This window comes from Euprymna scolopes, chromosome 12, assembly GCF_053919585.1.
Source record: "Euprymna scolopes isolate OS-2025 chromosome 12, ASM5391958v1, whole genome shotgun sequence".
NCBI lineage: Eukaryota > Metazoa > Mollusca > Cephalopoda > Sepiida > Sepiolidae > Euprymna > Euprymna scolopes.
The window spans coordinates 98,329,298-98,351,797 of record NC_136493.1 but is presented as its reverse complement, the minus strand read 5'-3'; the positions used below and the strand labels follow the sequence as shown (position 1 = coordinate 98,351,797).

The window sequence follows — 22,500 nt, the reverse complement described above, 5'->3', positions numbered from 1 at the left end:
AAGATTAATACTTCAATCATTAATCTATTCTTATTCACACCACTTCAATAATTTTTTTTTTTTTTTTTTTTTTTTTTACATTGCTACAGCCTTGTTTGATTTTTAACTTTGAGATTGGGATTTGGATTTTTTTCCAGCAGCTGACAGTGATAATGGTGAAACATAACTGACTGCTCAGAATCATTGCTATTTAGGTTTGACTAAAAATGATAAGATAAATTTAGATGTTAGATGGGAGAAGAGTAAGCACGTCTAGACATTAGTTGGTCTACTATGCTTAAGCTTAAAATAGCATTAAATGTGCAGAAAATGACAAATGACAAACGGCACTGACCCTAGGCAGATAGAACTGGCTTCCTCCAGAGATGGAAGTGTCAAGGGAATATTAAATTCACAAACTGTTCCCAGTTACATGCATATTCCCGTTAGGGAAGACGATAATGTTGGGTTTTTGGAGTTCTTGCAGGGAAGTGTCGAGGTCATCTCACATACAACACCTAATATTTGCAAATGCTCACATATGTGGTACTGACCAGGCTCAATGTTGTTTAACCGGTGATCTAATGAGAATTGGTGTGTCAGTGTGATTATGCCATATACTATACTTGAATGGACGTTTATTATTATAGATTCGACAATGTCAGCACAATTTTTTTCCATTATAACCCTGCCTCCTGCACACATACAAAAAAAAAAAAAGTTGAAAATGAAAAGAAAAAACATTTCAGCTGAGTAGACAGTTTTTGAGACGGATTATTTACCTCCCACCCACTACAGTAGTAGTAGTGTCGTATGGGTTAGACCGGTGTACTGCTATTTTTTAGCCAGTCTGAGAAATTGTCTTCAGATAGATGGGTTGTCACATAACCTCCTTCCAGTCGGGTGACTGGACAATGTCGGATCACGTGGTTTGTGTGCTGGGGAGCTCCCTTCCACTTTGTTCAGATTAGGGAGTCTATTTGTCTCCATCCATGTTTGTTTACTGCAGTCATGCAGTGTCTTATTGTGATCCTGTTTGTGGCTACTCAGTTTCCTACTATTTGTAGCAAAACCTGGGAGGTGCAAAGTTTGGTCTCCAATATCCCCTCCTTTGGAAGTATTGTTTCTTCATTCCTCCCTCAATGTCTCAACTGGGTCAAAAAAAAAAAAAAAAATGTATTTTTGCGTTGTAAAAGGGCTTTCAGGAATTGAGTCTGAAGGTGTCTGAGGCATCTTTTAAAATTTGTTGGACTGGTAAGTCCCTGGTGTCCTCATTGATGCGTTGAATCCATTTTTGAATTGCCTCTTCCCTCCTTATGTGAGGTGGTGCGATTTTTTCAATAAAAGTTTTAAAATAAAGCTGTACCCAAAAAGTAGCCGCAAGTGGCAATATGCCTTGTTTGAGGTGCAAAAAATAAAAAAAAAATTAATAAAAATTAATTTCTACTAGACGTACTCGTGACCCGTGGGCTCACAGCTACTATCATTTTGACTTCATTCAAAAATTCATGAACTGTCATATATCTGTCAAGAGATTCTTCTTGCATAATGTCTCTTTGTAACGTGGTTGTTACATTTTAAGACAGATCCAACGTTGTGTATAAAAGCCTCACAAAGAAACAATGAAAAAGAAATTCAACACAATTTTTTTTTTCTGTTGAAAGAAAAGATATTTATTGCCGGTCGTTTCAACACGAAGTCTCTGACACGTATTTTCAAAGCCAACAGAATATGGTTGCATTCCTGCTTTTCCATCTCTAGGACTATTAGCAGTTTCTTTGGTACTTATGCACTTTTGTTATCGTGCTGAAATAATAACATTTAGAAAGCCAGTTTTAACATGGGGAGAGTAGGGTGTTTTATCATTATTCTGCACTTTCACCTAACAATTTAATAAAAAAAAAAAGATAACGTAAAACTTGAATTTAACTTGAAAATACTATTTTAAAAAAGAGCACGGTAACAAAAGTGCATATCCACCGTTTCTTTGCCTGCAGTTATAACCAGCAGTTAATTGTGCAATTCGTTTAATGGTTCACGGTCGTCAGAAATCTTGCAAACGTTTTAAATTTTTTAAAGAATTTAAGACGTGTTTCCTCTCCTTTATTTATTTATTTTTTCTCTGATCCCAATATTAATATACCTGTTTATTTCTGTGACGTCACGCTCTACCATGGCTTGGTCATTTGCATATGCTTAGTAGCTTCATTACACCTTTACTTCCATATTATCCTAGATACATACTTAAATTGGATGGCAATTTTCCATTTTATCAAAAATTATAATATAAAAGCAAAGAGAGACATTTTTAGCTAAGCAAGAAGAATATCTTGAAAAACTAATTATGTTTATGAATTTTCGAATACAATTAAAATAGAATAGTTATGACTCAACGGGTCACAGGTATTTAAATATTAATTTACTTATCCATACGTCCAGTGTCACAAAATAAAAATCATCATCGCAAACATAAATTAATGAGAAACGAATTACCTCCATTTATAGTCGCCCTTTATCAATTTAAAATCATTAAAACCATTTCCTCTCCAAAAATAAAAAAAAATATGGCTGCCTGTTTACGGTTTCAAATTGGCTATTTTATTTTATAATTAAAAAAAAAAAAGTTATGTTGAGAGGAGACTAATTTTTTATTATAGATTCTTTTCAAATTTTTTTTTTAAATGTGCACGTGAATTGACATCTGTTTCGTTATAATTTATATAAAAAACTTATTCAGAAAAAAACCCAAAACAAAGTCTTGGTGTTGAATTTTCATTGAGACAAAAAATCTAAAACAATTTTTAACTAATTCTTTTTAACTTTAAAAAGGTTCAAAAATAATTTGCTAAAAAACGCATTCACTTAACTTTCACTTTCTGCATGTCAACTTTTTGATCCCTAAATCTGAATGCTTTTTACTTCCTCTCGCTTCATAGCACAGCCGTAAAATCTCACGTTGTCTTTCACTTTCTTTTCCGCCTTCGCGTCAAGGGTTCGGGTTTGAGCCTACCTGCCTACTAACACATTTTTTTTTTCTTTTTTTCACGTTCTTTTCCTCCTTTGCTGTTCGGGTTCGAGCCTGCCTGCCTGCCTTACTACGACTTTTCTTTTCCTCCACAAACACCTACAAACACCCGAGCAACACCGGGCACCCCCGCTAGTTAAAACATATGATTGAACTCGATAATTTGATAAATTCTACTTTTACTTGTAATTATTTTTCTACTGGATCAATTTTCATAATTTTTGGAATTTATACTAATTTCAACTTGGCATGTCACATAAGGGCATAATAATGTTTTCACCTAAAATGCGTTCGTTTAAAAAAAAAAAAGACACCAATCAACACAAACACCACCTTAGTTTAGTGGCACATCCAAAGCATATTTTTCCATTTAATCGGTGGTTACATTGATATGAACAAACATTTGAAGATAAAGAAAAAAAAAATGTTGATTACAATATAATAAAAAAAAAAACCAACATATTTTACATCTATCACTAGCCTCTCCCTCTTAGATAGTCCAAAAAAGAGTTGTCAATCTAATAGGCCTGTGGGAATTGAAATTCCCAGGCTGACTGGATTATCACCCTTTAACTCTGGTAATCAGAGAGCGACACAGCCACATCACTTCCTGTTCTGTATATTTCTATCTCTTTTCACTGAACTCTCAAGGAGTCAAGACATGACAAAAGCGTGCTCTGTTTGGCATGGCCAGTCAACCAACCAGCCTCTTGACCTATCGTCAACCTCTTACCAAATACTAAACGCAAGTAATGTTACTTAATCCTCTCTTCTCAACGAACTCTTATTCTTACTATATCTTCCTCACGTATTTTTATGTAAATAAATATACATTTATTTGTTATCATATATCAGTATGTTTCATCATCATTATGTGACCTTTGCTTCTCAATCACCTACTATTCATTAATAAACATGGAGGATGGGATCGTCAATTACATAAGAGGACCATCCTGTCCTCCACAGGCCCCACTTTGTTGCATCTCTGTGCCTGTTTGTGAGATATTTTAGTGGAATATGCTCTGATCAACTCAGTGCATTTGTGCTCCCTCAGTGTACATATCTCTGACAAACCCACTTAGCAACAAAATCTCACCCCTTCACTGTTGAGGTCCCTAAGTTCCAGAAAGCTTTCTACTCTGATAGTTTTTTTTGCCTCGAACAGCTTGACTTTGAAATTCCCTTCCTGCTACCTGCTTCCCTGACTGTACTGATATGCAGAAGTTTAAATGTAATGTAAACCAATATCTTGTTAATCTTTCCAAGGCATGGTCCCAAATAGTAGCCTCTTACGTCCAAGTGGTGATATGCATTGTTAGGGATGAACATGATTAAAAAAAAAAATTACATCAATGTACAATGGAAGAAAAGTGATTTTAATGATAACACAAAAGACAGACATAATATTTATAATGAAAAGGTTTCGATGCAGACAAAAGATGATGCAGAAGAGGACAAGATGAGAACGGAGGAGGGAAGGTAGAAATCACATTGCAAAAATTTGAACATGAGAATTTGGTGATACAGACAGATTTGTTGAAGAAAAAAGAAAATATAAGATTGAAAAATTATTGGTTTTTAAGAAAACATGCGTTTTTTTTTTTGTTTTTTTTTTTTATTTGTTATTTTTTTTTATTTTTTTTTTTTATCTTTATGGCAGGGTTTCTCCACTCGGTTTCTCTGGAACCCTAAGGTTCCACAAAGAAAAAAAAAAAAAAAAAAAAATCTGAGATTAGCTAATAGACTTTTAATTTTTAATTTCACTTAAAAAAAAAAATTTTTTAAATAGAAATCGGTCCAAACAAGACATAATTAAATGAAGGCTTCCATTTGAAATTGCATAGATTCTTGCGTTCAACAAAAAGATTCCAGAAGTTGACAAAATACACCTAAATGTCAGAGGTTATAACGTTTGAAACAGTGTGAGAGCAATATTCAAGATGAGAACAGTAGTCCAAATAATCCAAAATATTAATCCTCATCTAAAAAATTCAGAAACATTGAAACAAAAACAGATATCAAGATTCATCGATCAAATTTTTGCATTTGGCAATAAAAATGCTATTTTGAACCTAAGTGTGATGAACCAACCAACAAATGGACAAAGATGCATAGACATATTTCAAATGATGATCTGGTGGATGGGCAGAAGGATTGCATCAACGACAATTCATCAGAAGTGCGCTATTGGTGGGATTACAGATACCTTAAGTGTTCGATGTCTTTGATGATGTTCGGCCATGTAAAGTAGAACTTAGGGATACAGCATTAAAAATTAGTAACAAAATACAGTACAGTATATAATACACATGTATATAATCAAATAACATTATAAATAACACGACAAGGCGGGCAAATACAGTAATCAGGGGCCGGAAAACCTCATCCTAGGGTCACCGTATCCCGGGGTCCTACTGTATAACATACATGCAACCTCTTACATCAACTCCATGTGTCAGGCACTTGGGAACGTGGTAGGCTGAAGATCTGAATCAAGTGTGTGAGAAGCAATACAACTGTACACTCCCTGACTGATGCCAACCCTTTAGATTGAAACACATGGAGAGTAAGTAGGTGTGAAACTTTGCCTGATGTTACCTCTTTGGAATCTGTGCTTATCCTTCATGGGGCAACCTACCGGAGGTGACAATGAGATCTATTACATCGAGGATTGAGGTTGCCTTGGAGAAAACACATAGATGTTGTTTAAGTGTATATATATATTAGTGTTGGGACGATTAATCGGAATCAAAATCGGAAGCTTTGGGAGTATCAGAATCGGTATAGGAATCGGAAAAATTGATGCCTATTTTCCAATGCCAAAACGATTCTTTTAATTTAATTTTTTTTTTTATTTGATTTTCTTTAAATTCAAATCTTCCATTGCTGGTAATAATGATAAAATAATAAATATTTATTGATTTTAAATTACCAGTAAAGCTAAAATCGATACATTATATATATATATATATATATATATATATATATATATATATATATATATACACACACACACACACACACACACATATACACACACACACACATATATACACACACACGTTTAGAGTAATACGAGCTTTCACAGACTGATTCCCCCCACCCACCGCTTAGCCTGAACTTAATTACTTTAAAATTTAATTTGAAATCACTTTTTCTAATTAAGCCGATGATGAAGGTTCTCATACTGGTTTTCTCTCTTTTTACTATTAGGTCCCATTTGACTAGGGACAGACTTCTCTTTGGGCTACTGCACTGCCCAGAAAAAACAATTTTCATTATTTCAGCTGTTTTAAAAGCTTTCCAATTGGATTATATGCATCGTCACACTGGACTTATTTTGAAATCCATTCTCCCCACAGAACTATTTTACATTTCGGATTGAGAGGATTTTCATGCAAGCTGAAATATTATGCGCGGTTTGTTTTTATATATATTTTTTTACATATCCAACATTTTTTCACTTTTCTATTTGGCAATTTATAACTACAATAAACTGCAGTTTCACTTAATGCATTAACTAGCAAATTCTAGCATTGCTACAAATATAATTTGCTGATTTCTTTATGTCCTCTGATGAGAAGAATAATAAGAATAGCATTCTTTGAAACTCTGCGGAATAAGTACTTTGTAAATTAGTTTTTGGAGTATTCAGTCGAACAATAAATTTTGATTGTAAAGTTCAACTTACAGTTTTAATTTTCTTTCTCTTATATGTATTAAAATGAAAGATGAGGAAAAAAAGTTATATATAACTTTATTATATCATTAATTCTGGCCCTTTTCTTCTGATGAGAAGCATTTAGCTTCAAAATGCCATAATCGAAAAAAGTTTTTTTTTTTCTTATTTTTCCCTTTTCTTATTGTTCTGATGATATAAATTTACATATAACTTATTCCTCATCTTTCACCTATTATATTTGTTCGCTCCTCTTAATAGTGTTAAGTATATCTTATCTTGATAAGTTTTCCTTTGTCAAAGATATATTATTTGATAACATATCTATATCGCTTGGAAAATAATATACGAACAAACCCTAGAGGCCCCCTTTCACCAACAAACTCATTAGATGCAAAAAGATGAGTTAAATTTTTTTTTAATTTCTTTTTGCATCCTTTGATATCCAACGATTAACTCCTAATGAGTTTTTTGGTGAAAGGGGCCCTTAAGGTTTATTCATATATTATTTTCAAAGTGCTGTATAGTTTCTGTATCATTCAAAAGTTATATATATCTAACTGTCCATTTACATAGCTTGTTACACTTTGCTACGTTTTTGCCAATAAATTTTATTTGATTCGACTTGAAGCATCCTAAATAACAAAATAGATAAAGAATAAGACTTCAAATTAAAGCATAACAAATTGGCAGACAGAGCCTCTGCTAGAGATGCATAGACACACCTAAAATAGGTATTTCAAATGTATACAGAACACAACAAGAAAGCTATTGCAAACTATGGTACTTATCCAGAACCCGACCAAATTTCTGGCAACTTTGTGAGGGAATCTTCCGATATGGTTACCTAAAGAGTTGGAATAAGCTGAAAAAAGTGTGTCCATCCTCCGCCTTTTGTATTCGAGCATCACCATGCAAATCTGTCACTGTGTTTGTTTCAGTCATCCAATACGTATAGTCGCCTTTTTTTTTTTTTTTTTTCATTTTTTCTCTCCTTTTTTGCGAAGTCTTCTTTTTTCACATAAAGATCTCTATCAGAAGATTTAATGCGCTCACATTTAAAAAAAATTTTCTTGCTTAAATGAATTTCATATTTTCATTGAAATTTGGTATCTGCTTACAGCTTTTAATTTCTTCTTTTAGTATTTAACTTGCAGATGGCTTCTCAGACTAATCTGAGCATAGAATCTGCATGGGTAGAGAAGGCAGGCAAATGTTGGCAGAGGGCGGGGCTGGTCTGCTTGGTTTTTTTCTTGCCTGCCTCTAAATCTTCAGTCATCTCCTGTTTGATATTGTTTGGTACTGGATATGATTGGCGCTACAGGTGCCGAACCTGGGCTGTTGTTTCCCAGATGTGATTGTCAAACACAGCGTTTTACAGGATTATTTTAAGTTGATCTTTGTATCATTGTAGAGGGCGGCCAATAGGTCTTTTTCCTGCGGCTTGCTCTGGGTACAGTGTTTGTTGAGGGAGCCTGTTGACATCGATTCTGAGGACGTGCCCCAACCAAATCACTAGAATCTCAAACGATTAAGCAACAAGTTCTATATGCTGGACACTACATATAAAATACATCTACATGTATGCAAGACATTATATTGCCAATACATAATAAAGCAGACCTTAGTTGAAAAAGAAAAAATTAAAAAAAAAACTACTATTTTCCTATTCGAACGCAAAGAATAGATGATAGATGAAAGGCCTTCTTAGGTTCAAGCAAAACTGATCAAAATGAAAGAAAAAGTATAATCTTTCTTTTATTATCCGCTCATAATATAAGCAGCACATTCTGTTTTGTAAAAGAGTGAAAAAGAAAAGAAAGCCAGAGACATGAAAAGCAGACTTACCAACAGGAAGGCAGAAAAAGAAACATGGCGACGAACAGAGCATCAAAATATACATGACGGCAACGGAAGAGATCGCGTGAAATATGCAAATGTGGCAAAATAGAAAGCATACAAAAAGACGAACGACAAGGAGTTTAAGGGGCGAGATTTCTGACGACGGAAAAAAATTGTTTTTTTTGTTATTGAGAGACAAAGAGAACACCATATGTTTATTTGCTTGTTCTTATTTTGAATTTTTTCAAGGGAGATAATTACATAAATACTTTCAGTGTCAAATGGTGCTAATGTTGTGGAGAACACATACTACACTTTGAAATATTTATTTAAACAAAATATTAAAAAAAAAATCACAAATTGAACAAATTAGGCACAAGGCCAATAAAAAGTGTGGGATAATGGGTGCCATTGGTTATCCTTGGTCACAAATACTTAAAACTACCTAACCCTACTCTTCTACTAGAAATCTCTCAGTTACCACAATACCACATTCACTTAAATTAAACCCAAATTTTAACAAGTTTTATTGAATACTAAACATACACACAGATTTCATTTCATTGGCAAGGAGTGAAGAATAAATGAAAAACAACAAAAATTGGTTAGTAAGGCCCTCTCAACCCTTTCTAAATAAATCATCCACGGTTTTCTAGTTTGCTGAAAACAAGGTCAATCTCTAAGTGGGAGTGGGGTCTAAATGTGGGAGTTGCTACACTATGATTTTAGCCAAAAAGCCAAGGAGTAGTTTTTAATTTTTTTTTTTTTTTTTTACATAGGCATCACCACTTATCAAGGCCCAGAGGCCACTCGAGGATAAGGGTTAAAGAGTGTACAGTAGTCAATTGGACAATATAGTAATCATTAGTAATGGAAATTCGGTAAATTTGTTAACTTATGTGGAACGGCTCATCAAGAACTTGTCCACGTTGGACTTGAAGACAAACATTGCAGTCAGCTGGAAAGCAGGCAAACGGACCAAAGGCGTGCAGTTTTTAGAAAGAAACTTTGTTCATGGAATCTACATTTAGGTTTACTTTAATTTATTTATACCCATAATATTGTAATGTCTACATTTGTGCTTGATAATTACAAAACAGAAAATGTTTTTTCAATTTATTCATATCAATAATATTGGCTAGGTTTGTGTTTGCACTTTACATTTTTAAAAATTAGATACACTTTATTTTTAATTCTTTTCATATCAATAATATTGGGAGGCCTGCATTTGCAATTGACAATTATAAAAAAGAAATAGGTCTTACATGTAATTTATTTATATCTATAATATTGTGGGGTCTATCTAGGCTCAGAGGATCTAGTTTATTATATAATCTTAAGTCGAATTTTCTGTCTGTGTGTCTAGCTAATGGTAAGAAAGTACACTAAATACACTTACAAACCTTGCATAATAGGATTCCGTGTGACCCTGACACATGTATAATAAAAAAAAATATATTCATTCCATAATAGGATCAAATTTATGCATAGGGGCTCAAAATAAGATCCTCTTTTTCTAGTCTTGTTCCAAAAAGCACCCGTGGCATAATGGAAATTACTAAAATTCTGTTCTAAGTAACATTCTTCTGAAGGTTGAAGGTTCAATCCTCAGTGTGGTTGATACTAAGAATACAATTGCAAATTACTGAAGACTTCTACCCGGTTATGGCTGACAGAACGAGAGCATGCTACTCCCATGGATTAAATAAAGGGTTCTGTTCGAAATTTCATGCAAATTCCCAAGTTCTACAGAAAGATTCTCAGAGTTTGACAAGAAACACCTGAAGAAGATCAGAGGTTACATCGACCGAAACGTTGTGAAAATGACATTCAAAATGAGGACAGAAGTCCGAAGAATCTAAATAACACAAATTGTTTCAAAAGCATTGAAACTAGGTTAAACAGTTTGTCACTTTTCTTTTTCTTTTTTTCTTTCTATTGTATTGAACCAGTTGCAAAAGAAAGAGAGAGAGACAGAGAGAAAAGATGCAATTGAAAAGAGTTAGGACAAGTAGAAAAGGGCCACAATCGAAGAGAGAGAAGTTTTTTTTTTCAAGAAAGATGCTTCACACACTTTGTTTTAATCGTTCTATTTTGTTATCCATGCCACTGAGCAACGCCGTGTAGCCCTGCTAGTCATACCTAAGTGTATCACAGAAAGAAGTTATCTTTAGTTCACGGTAATCAGTAAATAAACATGCTTCTCCACAAACCTGTGACTGGGTGAGAAACCAACGATAATGAACGGTTGTAGTAGATTTTCGATTTTCAAGCATATGATCGGGTGATCTTGCCTAGATTGAAAAAGAAAGAAGTCAGAGGATCATTTACCTGTGCGACTATGTTTACAAATATGCAATGGTATACACGGGTCCACAGTTTGGTCTTTTTCCTTTTTCTTTTTTTTTTCTTTTACTTTTTTTTTCTTTTTTTCTTTTTCTTTTTTTTTCTTTTTCTTTTTAACAAACCCCACCCTTTTTGTCCTTCATTGTATTTCTTGCGCTTGTTGAATTAAGAATCCTTAAACAGGGCTCTACATTGCGAGTGAAACAGTCGCATTTGCGATTGATTTTTTCCAAGTGGCGACTAGACATAATAAAACGCTTACCTTTCGGAGAGTTTTTTTTTTTTTTCACCGACAATCTTCCAAAGCTCATTACTGATTTAAAAGTTTTTACAACTTTTTTTTTAATAAATTGAGCAAAGTCAAATTATTTAAACAGTAAAAGTGTTAATAGAATAATATACTCTTTTTTTAATGAAGGTCCAAAAAACATCTGAAGAAATAGAAATGTTTATAACTTCAATCTCAACACAAAACGTGCTGTATATTTAGAATTACACTTATTTAAAAATACAGACAACTGTACTCATCACGAAACGAAAATGTCATATTCCAAAATTCACCTGGATTTGGCTAGTAACTTTTCTATTTGGCTAGTAAACAAAAATATTTAGTTGTCAAAGGTCAACTTAAGATAAATTTATCCATAGAGCTCTGTTAAAATATAATCTACATTATTTTTCATTATTAGTTTTGATTACGTTTCCATTAAAAAAAAAAATCTAATTGAATTAGAAAAAAAATATTTGACTTTTTATTTCTTGTAAAAAATAATGTAAATGAATAAAATGTTTGGAAAATGACAAAAATAAGTAAAATATAGAGATGAAAAAAAAAAAGGAAAACAAAAGAAAAATGATAAAGAAAGAAAAAATAATGAAAAAATGAAGAAATAAGAAAAAAAGAAAATATCGAAATAAAAAAACAAAAAAAGTTTTAAAACTCGAAAAAAAAAAAGAAAAGAAAAAAAAACTAAGTAAAAAGAAAACTTTTTTAAATGACATTCAAAGAAAAATGATAAAAAGAAAAATGATAAAAAAGAAAAATGAAGAAAAAAAATGAAAAATAATTAAAAAATTACTAAGAATGTTACTTTGTTACGCAAGCAGAAATAAATGAGATTAAAAAATGGAGCAGAATTATAGAATGATACGCTATTTATGTAAGCAAATGTGTCAAAAAGAATTGCTTTTTAAACAAAAGCCACAAAAATGTGATATCATAACAAAAAATGTGATATCATAACAAAAAATGTGATATCATAACAAAAAATGTGATATCATAACAAAACATGTTCTTTTTTCCAGATCACTAAAATATGTGTTAACTTGTATTCATTTAATTACCAATAATTAACACAAAGACGTCTGTACCAAAAATACATGTTTATTTCATTATCTCCTTTAATAATTACAAAAACCCTCAACCCTAATGATACACTACCTGAAAGTACTTCCCTCATGCACAGACAACATGAATTGGAAAAAATATATTGAAGCAATTGCCAAGGCTACTGCAAAGAAAGGCTCTCTACCCTTGCTAAAAGGCTATTCACAAGACCACAATTCCTTTATGCATGGAGTATTGCTGCCACATCTGGGTTGGTGCATCTGTCACTAGTCTCTGCTCACAGACAGAATTCAAAAGAGTCGCCAACCTAATAGGTCCTGAACCATCAACTAAACTCCAACCTCTGTCCCATCGCTGAAACATGACATCCTTGTGCCTGTTTTACAAGTATTTAAATGGCAAATGCTCTGATAAACTCCGAGTACTAGTACCCCGTCAGTGATAATACCCTTGACAAACTCAACAAGCAGCAAAATCCCACCCTTACACTGTGGAGATACCTAGATGCCGTAAAGCCTTCTACTCGACTAGCTTTTTCCCTCGGACTGCAGCACTTTGGAATTCCTTCCTGTGCCTCTGCTTCTCTGACTGTAATAACATACAGAAATTCAAGTGTAATGTGAACAGACCTCTTGCTGCCAAACTCCATAAATAGTATCCTTGCAAATCTGGTCCCAAATAATAGCCCCTCGCGACTAAGTGACCCTTCAAGGTCACAACACCTAATAAGAATGCTATTTCAAATTTAAGCGTGAGAAACGCAAGAGACAAAGCTCTCCTAAAAAGGTACATGGACACATCTAAAAATAAACTGTTTTATAATTTTATTGCTGTTTCAACTTAAGACATGACAGACTGACAAATAAAATACCATTACAAACTTAAGAATGACAGACCAACGTATGTATCTACTAAAAAAAAAAAAAAAAAAAAAAATCACGTCTGTAATTACTCCCAAATTGTAAAATGGTGGAACAAAGTAATGCAGAAAGGAGTAAAATTATTCCTATCAACTTTGGTGACAGGAGATGCTGCACCAAAGAGATCTGACGTGATGGGTAATGAAAAGAGGAGGGGGTAAGTTTTGGAAAGAAAGTAGCGACTTACTTGTCCTTCACAGAAGAAGCAACAATTAGTTTTCAGAATAATAGGGGGGGGGGGATGGAAAAAAAAGTATATATGTATATAAAACAATATTTATACCGCTCCCCATATGGGGGTACCAAATTCGTTAAAGGGAAAATTATTCCCAACTCACATTTAGGTAAGTAAAAATGCACTTTCGTAAATGAATTCATTCAAAACGTATCACAAAAACAAATAACATCTATATATATAAGCAAGGCCACAGGGGAGACAACCAAGCAAAAAAAAAAAAAATCCAAAGCAAAATTCAATCCCAAAGCAGCAAAACTAAAGCTACCTTACCAGGATATTTTATATATATATATATATACATATATATATATATATATATATATATATTCTAATTTGGGCATCTTTTATTGGTTTGAAAATATAGGTTCTTTTTTCACCAATTGAAACAAAGATATGAGCATTTCAATATTTAACTTGGCGACAAGTATAGATATATCCATATATAGATATACCATTTTGGGGGCAATTTTATAAGTTCGAAATTATGCTATTATGTGGATGGTGGCGAACATTCAGCTCACAAACAGAGGCTCCCGATGGATCTGCCTCAACTTTCTATCCTATCCAGCCCTACAATCTCAAGAAGTGGCAGAAGCTGCATATCAGCATTTCTCCAATACTCAAATCAGGGTGCTATGTAGAATCCTCCTCCTCCTCCTCCTCAACCAATTTCTTTTAAAGAGAAGACTTTGCTGGTTCTGCCACGATAGCACAGGAAAGTTTCTCCACAATGCTATTCTTATCAACTTTGGTGACAGGAGATGCTGCACCAAAGGGATCTAAAGTGAAGGTTAATGAAAAGAGCGGGGAGGGAAATAAAGTAGTGATCTACTTGTCCTTAACAGAAGAAGCAACAATTAGTGTTCAGAGTAACAGGGAAAAAAGTGTGTGTATATATATATATATATATATATATATATATATATATATATATATATATATATATATATATATATATATATTAGTGGCCTGGCAAGGCCACAGGGGAGACAACCAAGCAAAAAATCTCCAAAGCAAAATTCATCCCAAAACAGCAAAACCACTCCAAGATTGGCAAAGATGCTCGGCAGGCCAGTTGAAGGCATGGTTACACACCATCCAAAGTTAACATCAACCCTAACTCCGCTCGACAGGTCTGCGGTGTTTGCTGTTGGTTCTGAGACTGGCTGCCCATCACTATCTTGACCACTGCAGACTGTTATGAATTATCTACATTAATTTTGGATGCTGTTATGTGTTCTACAGGAGGAACTAGCTCAACCAATCTTGAGTGAATGTTAGCTCAAGTTAAGTCATATTACCCAACTCAATGCAATCTGTTACGATGAAGAATACTGGACTGGCATTATTTAGGTCTAAGTTTCAAATTGTTAAATTGATGGTACAGTTATATAAGCCATACTGATGATTGTTAGTGAACATGAAACCTGTCTTCAGATAATATTTATTCATTATATATATATACAGTTTTTTTATTTTTAACTCATTTTACCAAACTTACAATGTTCAACAGAGAGTCGGGCGCCATTTTAAATTTTCCAATACATCGGTAAACATTGTATGCTTTTCGAGCTGAATAAACATGTTACATTAAATAAAAACATTATAAAAAATTATCCAGGTAGGTAGAAAAGTAACTTATCTTGCCTTTGATAACATTTATTTGTTATGTATTTGGTTTTTGACAACTTTTTCGAATCTATGTGTACAGTAAAACAAACCTAAAAGGTGTTTAATAAATACTTACATTTCGACTAATATCATACCAAAAGAAAATCATAACATTATTCTTTAATAGAATTTGCGCGGAAAATTAAATATATCGCTAAGAAACAAATCATAAATTAATATTAGAATGAACCTTAAAAATGATGTCCTACTTGAAATAGTACTAATATCAATAAAGTTTACAATATAGTGCAAAAACTAGCAAGAAGTTAGTACATTAAAAAGAAAAAAAAACACACACACACACACAAAAAAAGTAACATATAGCCGATATCCTATATTTTATCTAACTTTTTCTTACACTTTCTGGAATATCGTTTCACATCCTCAATGGTGCGAGCTGCCAGTTGGCCTGACAAATCTATCCATAGAATGAAACACAAATTTTTCTGTTTCTGAATTTCTGAGATGAGAATTGATTATTCATATTATTTTAGATTCTTTGGAGTGTTATTTTCACAACGTTTCGACCGATCTAACCCCTGACCTTCTTCAGGTGTATCTTGTCAAATTCAGGAATCTTTCTGTCGAGCTTGAAAATCTGCATGGAATTTCAAATGGAACTCTTTATTTAATCCACGGAGGTAGCATGCTCTCGTTCCATCAGCCATGACTGGGTAGAAGTCCTAAGCAATCCATAATTATATTTTGAGTGTTACCCACATTGAAGATTGAACCTTCAACTTCCAAAAGAATGTAACTTTTACAACTGAATTTTACCAAGTACTCTATCCACTATGCCATGGGTCTTTGCACAAGGACCCGTGGCATAGTGGATAAAGTACTTTGTAAAATTCAATCCTCAGTGTAGGCAATACTCAAAATACAACTGCGAATTACTTATGACGTCTACCCTCGTGGATTAAATAATGGTTGATAGAAAAATTCGGCAAGAGATACCTGAAGAAGGTCGGAGGTTACATCAACCGAAACATTGTGAAAACAACGCTCAAGATGAGAACAGTAGTATGAAGAATCCAAAAAATACAAAAAAAAATGTTTATATATAGCCTACTTGCCATAAGTATGTTTTTATAATATGTATATGCAGTGAATGGTCCGTTATCAGCTATTTATCAAAATAAAAGTCAACTGCCAGTATGCAGGTAATGAATATTAAACGAGAAGTAGAAACTAAGATTATAAAATTTCATGAAGACTTTAAAAATAAGCATATGAACAGCTAAATAATCTCTTACAAAATCATAAACCAGGGTTAGGTTTTATTTATTTATTTATTCAATTCTTTTTCTCTCTCTTTCCTTCTCAGCATTTTTTAAATTTATTGCTAGGTTTTTCTTTTTGCCGTTTATGTTTTCAGCCTTCTTACTTATGACTCATTTATTTATATTCGCGTCCTCGTGCCTTTATGAAAGCTCTGTCTGCCAGATGTTTGGTCGCATTTCAGTTTGAAAGGGTGTCGGTGGGCAGGTGAGAACCTCAACATCCGCCAAGGAGAATTGAGCCGTGGCCAACGTTTCACTATAAGTCACGTGACCTGCTAACATCACAGAATAAAGTGCAATGGTCAACGTACGAAGGATGGTCATTTTCTGTTAAATTTCCCAAAGAAATTGCTGACAGATTTATAAAACTGTACTTTATTTTTCAGAAGATAAACAATTCTTTTAAATTTAGGCGTGCGCAGTTAAAAGGGAGTACAAACTCCATCACCAGCGTTCAATCCCCTGAACTTCAGAAAGTAAGCTCTTCAAGAGTCAAGTAAGAAGGAAAGGGGTTACAAGACTTATATTTAATAATCAACAAGGGAGGAGTGCGTCCGGCGGTGTCCTGTCATAAAAAAAAAATTGTGACAGCTGGAAGAGGGGGGGGGTGCCCGGTCATTAAAAAAAAAAATAAATAAATAAAACGAGACTTGGGTGCCATCAGCCAGAAGCCAAACCGAAAGCAAAATTTTGTAAACAAAAAGAAAAAAAAAAAAAAAAGAAAACTGCCACATGCTGGGCACAAACTCGCAGAACTTAATAAGCGAGTAGTGCATTATTGATGCGTCCATGAGGACACAGATGTTATCACGCATAAATTTAGCTATTTAAAACAAAAGACCTAAACAAGCCTTCAGGCATGTGCGGTTTACAAACCGCATCAAAAGCAAGGTTTTTATCTGACCCCACCCCTACTCCAAACAAAACTATATTTCTACACGGAATAATTGACAATTTTTTCCAATTTTTTTTATATTATGTGTCCAAGAGATCGTGCTTTCTAACGATGTCACGTTCATATCTGTATAATGCGGATGACAAAAGTTTAGTGCAGGCATACAAACACACACACACAAACGACTGAGATTTATATCATAGAAAATAATAACATATTATGAACCAATGGATGGTCTAGTGCTTTTTCTAACTTAAAACCAAACGAAATTGCAATTTTTACAATGATTTCAAAATTCTTCTGTCAATCTAAGACATATTATAGGCAGATATTCTGAGGTAAACACAAAGGGACATAAATCTTGACTGTATAGTTTTAAAATTATCTGATAATATTTGTGTATAATGAGTACAATAAATTTTGCAAAACCAATTTTACAAAAGATATCGAAAAAAAATAACAATGAATGCGGCACAAGGCCAAATTGGGTGGAGTGGGTAGGATGGGAGTTGTGTGTCATCCTTTTGGTCTATTCCTTTAAACTATGACATTTCTGGATTTTTGAGATGAGGATCGGATATTTGTATTATTATAAATCGGGCTACTGTTCTCATCTTGAGTGTGATTTTCATAACGTTTCGGTCGATATAACCTCCGACCTTCTTCAGGTGTATTTTGTCAAACTCGGGAATGTTTCTGTCGAACTTGGGAATGTGGATGGAATTTCGAGCGGAACCCTTTATTTACTTCACGGGGGTAGCATGCTCTTGTTCCGTCAGCCATGACTGGATAGAGGTCCTAAGTAATTCGCAAATGTATATTTCGGTTGCCCACACTGAGGATTGAACGACAGATTTATACAACAGAAAATAATGCATAATATGTATCAATTGTAAAAGTGATATTCTCCTGAAGGTTGAGAAATATTTGGAATCAAGTCTCCCCTTACTGTCATTTCAGATCATTTAAAACCATAGCAGCAAGTTTCAGTCTCCCCTCCATACAGCGCCAGAGGTTTTGGGGAAATATCATATATTTTGTAATTCACATGCAAAACTCAGAAAACAAATGACTATGATTGCAATATTGGTAAAGGTGCAGTATCTTTCCACTCACAGCAAATCCTTTCAAATTACCACTATTAAAGGTTTTCAAGGGTGCTGAAAACGAAAACATCAGTTAAAATCCCAGGAAACAAGTAATTTGAATGATATGAATAAATTATAATTTTAAAAAGTGGGGGATCACTTTTCTATATTAATTTAACGTAAAATAAACACCCACTTTATAGCATAGGGGGGCATAAAGGGGGGGGGGATCTCATTTTACGTGAAATTAATAGAGAAAAGTGATCTCCCACTTGTTTAAACAATAACGTGCTACCTTAATGGCAAATGTCACATAGTCCACTACACAATTCAGGTCATTAACTTTCCAACAAACTTTCATTTATTAAATTCTGATCAATAGTCGCCGAGATTTTGAACTTATAAAATTGCCCCTAAAAATGGTGTGTGTATATATATATATATATATATATATATATATAGAAAGAGAGAGAGATAGATAGATAGATATACACTCGTAGAAAAATTGAATATTGAAATGCTTATATGTTTGTTTCTTTGGGACGAAACTACATGAAAATTTGCAGGCTTTTTGAGGATCATAATACTATGGTTTAAATTTTATGACAATTGGTAAAAAAGAATCTATATTTTCAAATCAATAAAATATGCCCAAATTTGCCTACATTTGTATGTATAATGTCCTAGTGGGACACCCATAGTTTTGCTGCTTCTGTTATCTCCCCTGTGACCTTGCCAGGCCACTAATATATATATATATATATATATATGTTTTTAGTATTTCAACCTCGGGTGTATTTACTTAAACCATTACAAGTTGTTTCAATAGAAGGGATAACAAATTATCCAGTCTATATCATCAGACTATTTAAGCTCTTCCCCTGTTTTTTACCAATTATATATGTATAAAATATAACTACTTCATTTATTCACATAAATTTAATATACGAAAGTATAGATTTATGCGTAAACTTTAAGTATTTACTTCAAAAGTGCTCAATACGTAGGTAGAGCTAGTTAGTAATTTATAAAATATATATGGCGATTAAGCTACACTGAATATTCTGCGTTTCATCCAACTATAGGATTGACGAATCCTATAGTTGGATGAAACGCAGAATATTTAGTGTAGCTTAATCGCCATATATATTTTATAAATTACTATATATAAAATATATATATATATTTTATATATATATAAATTTATAAATTGTGTGTGTGTGTGTATATATATATATGTACACACACACACACACACACACACACACACACACACACAATTTCAATTCCATTAGTTAAGAACGAAGGTTCTACTAAAAATCAAACAGTATTTACAGCAAAACAGAATAAACTGCTAGGTGGTTACTAGAACCCTCCAAAATGAATTATGATGTAAATGAGCTGCTCACTGTTTTTCGGGGTCTTTCAGTCCGATTTATGTAACTAACCTGCATGGCTGCAACGCACGAGGGAACTCAAAGAAAAGAAATTCTTCTGAAAGGTAAGCTTTCTCTTGTTCAGACTTGCCTTTAACTTTGTGGCTGCTGCCCCGTCTAATGTCATCCAAACTCTGCATGAACATGCAATTGTTGACGAGCTGTGAAAGGGTAACTTCCTAATTGTCAGGCATCAGTGATTATATGAACTTAATGCGTTCATGCCTGGATGTCATTTCGTATTTTTTATATACTTGTAATGCGAATCAAAGCTGCGAAGTGGCGAAGAAATAGTTAATAGTTATGTTAAGACATAATTTTATCCCAACAAAACAAGTCACACCAAGCAGTAATGAACTTTATACCCACCTTTTTTTTTCTCTTTTTTTCTTTTTTTTTTTTTTTTAATATTCCTGCAACCCTAAAGTTGCAAATAAAATTTTTATTGGTTTGTCACGCTTAGGTTCATAATAAAATTTTTATTGTTTTTTGCTTTTTGTTTATTACATTTTCACCTCAAACAAGACACAGTGCCACTTTGATGTAGGGGGCTACTATCAGGGACATTAAGTTGCAGGGATACTATGTAGGGAGTTGAGCAGCAAGATGTCGAGCAACAATTAAGTAACTACTGAGGAGTATATTGTTAAGTTATCATGCTTTAGTTTAAAATCAAATCTTCATTTGTTTGTCACACTTAATTCGATATAAAATTTTCATTGGTTTGTCACACTAAAGTTGAAAATCAATTTTTTACTGGTTTGTCAGGATTAAGTTTGATATAAAAATTTTATTGGTTTGTCCCAATCAAGTTTGATACCACCAACAAAACAAAGAAAAAACAAAAGATAAAAAAAAAAACAATGAAAGCGTCAAAATAAAAAAAATAAAAAAAATTAAAAAAATGTATTTTAATCATTTAATAATAAAAACGTTATATAACATTATTTGGTTTTCAAAATGAACTTATGAAACAATGTTTTCGAAGATGCGACCAAGTTTCTCTATCTTAATTCAAATTTTTATTTTTTTACGGTGAGCAGAAGGTTCAACAGACCCCAACAGGAGATTAAATGTCTGCTATTTATACCATCTGTTCCATCTCAAGACAATGGATACTCCATGTAAGGGTGGCTTCGCATGCAATTGTGAAGCAAGGGTTGCTCAATCTCTGACCACTCCTTTCCTGAATCGACTTGATTCTAGTGATAAGAAAAAAATCTGTCGACTAGAAGCAACGCCGTGATAAGCAGAGAGCGCATAAAGCACTTAGTACTCCCAAACGGTCACTCATTTTAGTACTAACCAGTCTCAACATTGCTTAACTTTGGTGATCTAACAGAAACCAGAATGCCGACGTAATTATGTCGCATCTAAATACCTGCTAAAAGTACAGGTATTTTGGGCGAGTAAACAGTAATTAGATTCTTTGAATCGTAAATTCCTCAAGGAATTGCCATAATACTTCCTTTATACATACAAGAAATAGGTGCCATCTAATTAACTATGAATTGCAGTACAGGATAGGTAAGAGCCGCAGCAGGATTTAACCAGTTCTGCAAGGTTTGAAGAAACAAAAAAAATTACCCTCATATCTAAATTAAGATTTTATAAAAGCAACATCTTGTCCATGTTGTTATACAAAAGTTAAACTTGGCATCTCAAAATCACCGAAGAGAAGGAATTAGCCGCATCTGTTGGTCCACCGACAAAAGGAGGGTGGACCTGTAAATTCACCCTTGTCCGCTCGTCTGTCCGCACTTTTCTCAATAACTACGCCTTGGAATTTTTTGAAATTTTGCACAAACATCAAACATGATATGAGTAAAAAAGTAACAACGGATTTTCCAGGAAAACTCCGGTTGCCCTAGAGGTGCCTTTCAGGTTAAAATGGCTAAAATTGACACTTTCGTGCTTATTAAAAAAAAAAAAATAGATCCTTGGATTTTTATAAAAAACTTTCTGAAAAGTTGTAACTAACTGATTTTTATATGATTTTGTTTGTCTATACTTTGCGTTAACTCTTGGGTGCTCTCATAGGGCTAATAAAAACACTCCATTTTTGGGACTATTTTACCATGTTTGTCCAAAATTTTCTGTGTATGTCTATTTAGCACGTTTGCATGGTGCTGAACTCAAATTTAAATATGTTAAGGCCTTGGGAACTTTGGGAGCTAAATGAGGAGGGCAAATGATGAATTTAGTCATTTCTTTTTTTGCATGGTGTAGAATTCAAATTTACATTTGTTATGGCCTAAAACTGCACCGTTTATTCATTTTCACCAGGATTTGACGTCCCCTGGGGACTTTTAGGGTTAATGAGGGGTGGAGTGCTAAATTTAGTAATTTCTTTTATACCTTGTTCACTGTGCACTCACGGGGGACCATGCACGCTTGTTTTTAAGTGTGGTGTTAGAAAGATTCTAGGGATCAAATGAAACGATCAAATTACCAACCAAAAAGTCTGAGATCACACTAACCAGTAGGTTGTATCATCAATAATCTACAAACGATGTCTGGGCTGGTTAGGATATATCCTAAGACTGACCACAGAGACAATTGCCAACCATGTGTTCAAATGGTCTCATGATGGTAAAAAGGAGAAAAAGATGAAAAATGAACTGGGAATAGACAATCGCGAGAGATTTAAATACAATACAAAGAAACTCAAAGGGCATTGTGGATCTGGTTTCAGATTGAAAATGATGGTGTACTTTAAATGCCTAATGCATTGCAAAATGCGGGAGTTC

The 22,500-nt window shown here is 33.6% G+C and overlaps 1 protein-coding gene across 2 annotated transcripts in view; it reads right to left on the bottom strand.

Moving 5' to 3' along the window:
• The window catches only part of LOC145291439 (uncharacterized), a 180,876-nt gene that overhangs the window by 92,655 nt on the left and 65,721 nt on the right, over positions 1-22,500 (bottom strand). The window contains exon 2 of one of the 2 annotated variants that reach the window (XM_080137282.1): positions 10,739-10,819. The exons of the other annotated variant lie outside the window; for it this stretch is intronic. Within the exon in view, the coding sequence (XP_079993408.1) occupies positions 10,739-10,819 (81 nt within the window). The remainder of the gene's footprint in view (positions 1-10,738; positions 10,820-22,500) is intronic. 2 annotated transcript variants of the gene reach the window in all.